The sequence below is a fragment of the Cariama cristata genome, unplaced genomic scaffold, assembly GCF_000690535.1.
Source record: "Cariama cristata isolate BGI_N322 unplaced genomic scaffold, ASM69053v1 scaffold19380, whole genome shotgun sequence".
Lineage (NCBI taxonomy): Eukaryota > Metazoa > Chordata > Aves > Cariamiformes > Cariamidae > Cariama > Cariama cristata.
In genome coordinates, this window is record NW_009595492.1 from 58,427 (window position 1) to 65,455 (window position 7,029).

General features: G+C 38.4%; 1 protein-coding gene across 1 annotated transcript in view; it reads right to left on the minus strand.

Annotated features, from left to right (window-relative positions):
* Positions 1–1,061: 1,061 nt before the first annotated feature.
* Positions 1,062–7,029, minus strand: part of ATP6V1D (ATPase, H+ transporting, lysosomal 34kDa, V1 subunit D) — a 7,697-nt gene continuing 1,729 nt past the window's right edge. Inside the window, exons 3-8 of the mRNA XM_009702439.1 lie at positions 5,913–5,980; positions 5,177–5,221; positions 4,626–4,729; positions 4,137–4,203; positions 2,603–2,681; positions 1,062–1,821 (exon numbers count right to left, since the gene is read on the minus strand). Of these exons, the coding sequence (XP_009700741.1) occupies positions 1,680–1,821; positions 2,603–2,681; positions 4,137–4,203; positions 4,626–4,729; positions 5,177–5,221; positions 5,913–5,980 (505 nt within the window). The 3' untranslated portion in view covers positions 1,062–1,679. The remainder of the gene's footprint in view (positions 1,822–2,602; positions 2,682–4,136; positions 4,204–4,625; positions 4,730–5,176; positions 5,222–5,912; positions 5,981–7,029) is intronic.

A 7,029-nucleotide genomic window follows, 5' to 3' on the forward strand; every position in this document is an offset into this window, starting at 1 on the left:
ATTTTTGAATGTAATTATATGTGACTTTTAAAAATCTAAGATGGGGGATTTAATGCCTTAAATAATTAAGGTAACTTTACTGAGACCTGTGGTTAGCCTCACATTGTACTTTTATACATGTATCTGCACTCTGTATTTTGAGACATCATGAACTGCACACTAATGTAAAAATGTAAAATATTTCTAGATTTAAAATAAATCACTGTACAATTTTACTCCTTGTAGTGGATCTTGGGAGTCGTCTTTCCGCCATTTTGCTGAATGTGTGAAAGATGCTGTGACCCATCAGTGCCCTAGAGGATGTTCTCTGTTCCTTCTGACACCATGCATCCAGTGGGAGAGGTGACAACATGTCCTCAGATCTAGTTTCTGTCTTTCAAGCTGGATCTGTATCTTACAACAGAGTAAGGACTTCTTCAGCTGTGCTGCCTTCTGCTTCTAAAGAGAAAAGAAATGGCCTTGTGCTTCATAAAATTATAAAAGTACTTTTTAAAGGTGTTAATAGAAATTAATTTCCTTGCACTTACCCTGCATCTGCAGTTAAGTGCTGGATCAAGATGCTTACCTTGAAGAGACTCGTATACTACAATGCACTATTATTACTGCTATGGCATGCATTCCGTTTGCTGGTTGCAAACCAACATCTTTAGGAAAACCGCCCTTCAAACTGAGCAGCATTCAGTGACAGCCTGCTTATCAGCCACTCTCTTAGACTCCCCTCATGAGCCTAGGACATGAAGAATCACAGCAAGGATGGACTGCTGTACATTCAACCCTGCTTCACTCACCAACCTACTGGTTGCAGTGAAGATTTGGAGCAGTGTGTAGCTGGATAGTTGAGAACAGTTTCTATGTGTTTGTGGCAGGGGGCAGCCACTTGGTTACTTATCTAAAGCAGCAGAATGTGGGCACAGGCTGAAAACAGATGTGCCTAGTGCAGATTCTAAGTTGGGGGTAGGGCATGAAGTGAAGATTTTATTTTGAAATCAACATGACAAGCTTTTGAGACCACTATCTTCTAGCAACTTGAGCCAGACACCAGATACTTAACATTTAAATTTTTTTACTTGTTTCTAGCACAGACAGTACACAAGTTGGCAGAACTTCTAATTAAAACCATAGATGTTTTAGGCCAATGGTAACAATCGTGCAACAAAAATCACAGAAGACCGTGGATTTCATCAACAGGTTAGAAAACTAGAGTTGCCTTTACTGACATTTGACTTCAGCTATGCCAACAACTGCTTTAAGCAACTTGAACATCAATAGTTCAGCAGTAAAGAATGTTACGTGCATCTCCCTCCTTAAATGACATTTTCCATTTGCACTAGGAAGGGGAGCAATTAAAGAGGAATCTGATCAGGCAAATCCAGAGCCATCCTGCAAAACCCACAGCTATGGGCAGTCATTCCTACTAAGTGAAGAAACAGGCTGAACAGGCAATAGAAGGCTTTCCTGATAGTAAAGCACCTGGCTCATCTCTCCTCTTCCTCCTGTGCTGCAGTCAAGTTCCCAGATTTCTAATCTCCCAGGAGAAATCCACAATCCATTCAACTCAGGACTTGCACACCAACTGAGAAGCCACATAAGTATCATTGAGGCAACATGTCCTGAATTAGATTGCAATTGGACATTCTGTGTTCTGGGTCTCCTGCTCCACATACAAGAACAGTGCTGGGTTACTCAAAGAGAAGGTCTTCATCCTTCTCTTCTGCTAAGAGATTGGCTGGTTCACATTCCCCTCCAGCAGCCCTCCGCAGCTCCCGTTCTTTCTCAGATTTTTCTTTCAATACTTTTTTCTTTTCCTGGATCTTCTTTAACCTGTGAAGAGAAATGTGGTTTATCTGTGAAACAAATATGTTTTCATAAAACAGACTAGCAGCAAAGATGCCATACAACTGGGATATGATAAAGCTGCCTGGAGAAGTTCCCCAGGAAATGAAAATTCTGTAACAAATGGCAAAAGGCTCTTATCAGTGGCTGCTGTCATTGAAAAGCATCCAAACTATAAATTATATTCTTCAGCTTAAACACTGCATTATACCACTCTCCTTGTCTTCAGTAAAGTTAATTCTCCTTTAATTCATTTCAGGTTTGACATTTTTGCTTCAAGTCGCCCAGAACACTGACCTCTATGGCAGAGGTGTCCTTAAAGCAGAACATCTCAGTGTACCATATTACATCATTCCCTCTGGAAGAATGATAATGGCAGCTATGTACAACCTAGCAGTAGGGATTCAAGTGTTAACTTTCAGACAAGTAATTGCAGATCTATTCCCTAGGGAGGTGGTGGAGTCATCGTCCCTGGAGACGTTCAAAAAACGTCTAGATGTGGCACTTCAAGACATGGTTTAGTGGACAGGGTGGCATCAGGTGTACGGTTGGACTTGATGATCTTTGAGGTCTCTTCCAACCATAATGATTCTATGATTCTATGATTCTATGATCTCCAGGTGCCCAGCTCTGGAAACTGTGTGCAGTAAGAACCAGGTCATGTTTAAGAGTGTTCGCTGCCAGATTTGGTGAACAGTTCTCCTAAGTCCCTTCTGAGGAATGGTCTATTTGAGGAAGAGACCAGTCTCGTCTTGTTTTAGGTATTTACCTGTAGAATTCCTCTCGTTCTCGTTCATCCAGTTCTGTGATGATGTAAGAAAGAGTACGCTCGATCCTGGGAATGATCACTAAAAAAATACAAATATGGAAGCTGTTGGACTGCTGTCATATTAGCCAGGAAGTTATCTAATGCAGTGCACAGATGGTTGGTTGAAGTCAATCTCTAAATCTTCTGGCTAGGGGAAATTTACATGTGTCTCATGGAAGATGACACTATTTCATTATGGACAAGTACACAAAATTGTTTTCTTCAGTAAGTCCAGGACTAAACTAGGACTCTAAACATCACAGAATCTCCCATAGCATGTTCTTTTAAAAGATGCAATGGAATCAGTAAACACCGCTCCCTGATTGTTTGTAAGGTCCTTTCACCCCATGGACACGGTTAAAAAAAATCCTGCGAGAGGTGGGCAGGATTCGAATTAAAACTATGTTCTTCCATCACATTCTTTCAGAAACTTCTGTTTAATATAGCACTTTTACTCACAGAAATATGATCTTAGTTTGAAAAAGCCATTATGAAAACAAAGACTCAAATATAGCACCATCACAAGGGAAGAGATAAGACATTAAACAAAGCTTTAACACCCAACTGGGAAAGCTATGTGTCAGAATCACTTTTTGAAAGAAGAAAGCTGTTGCCGAAGTTATTTGGCAGGCTGCAGAGGAAACATTTTCTACAGCCAAATTTGGAGTGATAAGCTGCAGACAAAGCCTGCACGTTCAAAGGACCAAATCTGTGAAAAACAGTACTGAAAAAGATGGTTTAGAATCATGTACTGAAATAAGTTATTGCATACATGCAAAGATGATTAAATCTGAGCTATCAGTAACTCAGAAGGGAACTTGAAATAATCAAAGCACCCTGGATACTGCAGCAAAGGGAATCACTGCAATATTGTGCATAGGTAGCGCTTAAGAAATTGCAAGAAACAAATTTACAAACAATGTGAAGGATAAGGAATTCAGATGAAAGAAAAATACCAGAGTATTGACATTAGGACTGTTCCATTTACCTGTAACACAAACCTGAATAGGTTACCAGGATTTCTCTCTGGATGCCTACTCTGCCATCCCATCCAAAACCAACCAAAAAAGTCACCAGCTCTCCACTAGACACCACCATTACAGTTTTAAAAGCTATTATGCTAGCTATTAGAACATCTTAACACATAGAGACAGCCTGTCTTGTTTCTAGTCAACAGACTTGACCAAATAAGTCAAAGTCACTAGCAGAGACTCCACAATGTGTTTGTGAAATAGGTTGTCAATACAGCTTCCTGATTACTTTCTCATGTTTGCATATTCATTTATTTCCATGTACTCTACTCTGACTTCGGGCTTTTAATTTTTGTTCTTACTTGCAACATGCTTCATTCTAATGCTTTCTGAAGAGTTCTTGAACTGGTTAGAAATCCAGCTAACAAGAAAGCAGTCAAAAGAAGAGTGGCTTCCATGACCCTGCTCCTCATCTTGCATGGAGACAGAAAAGTATTATGCATTCCAAATAGAAAAGTACTCACCGTGTTCAATTGCATTCACGCGTCTGTTTGTTATTTTAATGGCTTCATCCAAAGTAACAAAGGATGTCTGATGGAATGGGATTAAATAATTAATACATAACAAAACAAATCCAGCATTTCCATCAATTCTATACACAAAACCAAATAGCACTTGAAAGCCAAAGCCAAGTCTGTAATGTAGCTTTACAGACTACATTCTTGATAGAAGCAGATTTTTTCCTACTATGTCAGTAGCTGAACACTGCAGATTAGCAGTTACAAATACCAGCTTCCCAAAGAAAGTTTCTTCTTGACATTAAGGAATAAGGACTTTGAAGCGGTAATAGAATTGTGGTTTATGGCTGGAAAAGGTCTGCAACTTTGTACAGAACTGAGAGTAAAGGAGTATAGTACAGCTCAAAGTATTAAGCTACAATCACTGAGACTACGTTACTTTCATTTCAGACCAGTGAGAAACCAGTGATGCCTTTCTTTTTTCCTCCCACCGACCTGTAAAGAGGCCAGTTCCACAAGCAGCTCCACAGCTTTGGCATAGTTCCTCTTCAGCTTAGCCAGCTGTTCTCCACCTCTGGCCAAGCCAGTCAGCTCATAGCCTTAAAAAAAAATAATCGTTGCTATGGCTACTATGGTGTTTTCTTACTAGACAAAAATGAGTACTTTACAAACTACAGGCATACAGACAGCTTAGCAAGTGACAAGCTAAAGCCTTTGCCCATTAACAAATTGTCTTTGTAGTGGTTTATGTTACTACAGATCATTGTTGTGCATGTCCACAGTAAGACCTACCAGTCTCAAAACCTGGTAATTCAAGATAAGCCTTCTCATCTGAAAAACTGATTCAGGAAATTAAAATCCACTATAGTCCCTAATAACCCCTCCATGTCACAGGAACAGGGCAAAGCATCATAGAGGAAGTAAGTACACCTATGCCTATGATGTAAACTGACTTATCAGCAAGACATGACTGGACAAGTATTTTTGTCTTAGCATAGAATAGCTGTAAGTACAGGTAAGATAGAAAATACTTGGTTTGTACTTACTGTCTCCTCCTTCCTGGTAATGCTCAAAAACCGGCAAGGTTACACCTGACAAAAGTGAACAAGAATGTGCATAAGAGACGTAAAGGGTTATAGATTTATTAAGTACAGCTCACTTTTACCCCGTTTGCTTATAATAAATTATGTAAGCTCAGAAGCTTTGTTTCCCAAATCTTCCTATATAGGTTGGAATGATTGTGTCATGCTGGTTCTGACATCTTGATGTGGAACTTCAGAATTTTATTGAGATCACAGAGATCTAGACACATGAAAAATTCAGGGAAGTATTCCGGTTTATTCAGTGTTCAGTTTTATTATGTTTCTGTTTTAGTAATGTATTCCCTGTGCTTAAGGAATATTTTAAGCATTCAATCCTGATTTATCTTTCTTGTTTTCTTTGTAGACAACTATTGATGTTTAGTTTCCTGAAACTCGTTTAATTTTTGATACTTAATTTCCTGATCTATTTTTCAGTAGAGGTCTATGGAAGTTATGCTTTGTCCGAAGAGCTAGAAATTGGACTGCAGTTTACACATACTCATTTATGAGAGGTAAATAACTAAATATAAAAATTATATGCTGTATGTGAAAAAACCCAGCAAATTACAAGCGTTCCTACTGTGAGATGAGTAAGAGAAATAAAGAAGAGACAGTGTTTGGATATATTCTTGCATATTTCAGAGTCTGCTCCCACAATTCCCCTAAGAGTTGAAATAATTATAGTCTGGAAAAGAGTCACCTGCTACATTGTCTTTTTTAGCTCTGATCTTGACTTGGGCTTTGTTCACATTTTGGATCACAGTGGTACTGTAAGGAAGAAAACATATGTCTTAAGAAAGGTGAAGTAGTTCATTAAGTCATCATTATACACAAGATGAAGTAGTCATCAAATAGCTGGAAAGAGTTGGAAATTGTCTTCAGCTCAGTTCTCTATGCAATTCATTGCACAGACTTCGAAGCTAACACAGAACCTTTGAAAGAAATAGGTTTCCAGCAATGTTTGGAAATGTGAAAGACAAGAGTCTGTGAAATGTAACTTTAGAAATGTCTTAGACAAAGTATACAAAGCATAGCTAAAAACTAGCCAGTTATCTAGCAAATTACTTTAAAATATTTTAATAACACTGAGTCTAATCAACCTGCAGGACTTCTTTCCTGATAAAAGTGAAGGAATTTCAAGGCTTTAATGCAGACCAAGGCCACAACATATTGTTCATTTGAGTTTGTATGTGTTTGTTCTTTCAGAACATTAACAAAATTAAGTTTGTACAACAATTCATCTTGAAGAATTCTGAAGTGTCTTAAGGTCTTCCAAGAACATGTCACTATAGCCAACTTCTCTGTTGAAGTACAGTTTGTTTACAGGGTGGAATCTGACTTGTTTATAGCTAAACACTGCGACTGGTTAGGACAGGAAACAGCACCATACCCAAATGAAAGGGCAAAAAGACTTTTCTTCAGCAGCACACAGATTACTACTGTGTCTGATCATTTAGTTCTTCCCCATTAATTGGTAGTACCATCAGCTGAATGATTAACACTTCCCCAAATTTATTCCAGAAGACCTATGCACTTTTGAATGAATTACACAAACATTCTAGGTAGAACTGTAATTTCTTAAAATACAATTTAAACATACCCTACTGGAGGAAAAAGATTGCTTTCCCCTTTCACATACAGGCCTCACTAGCCCTAGTAAGAGAAGAGTCAATGAAATAGGAAGTTAGAACAATTAGTAAAATTACTGTATAACTTACTGGGAGAAAATAACACACAATACATCTGGCCCTTGAATTCACAGGAAAGATCAAAATAATAAATAGTCCAATACTCTGCTATAAATTCCTGTTTCCCTA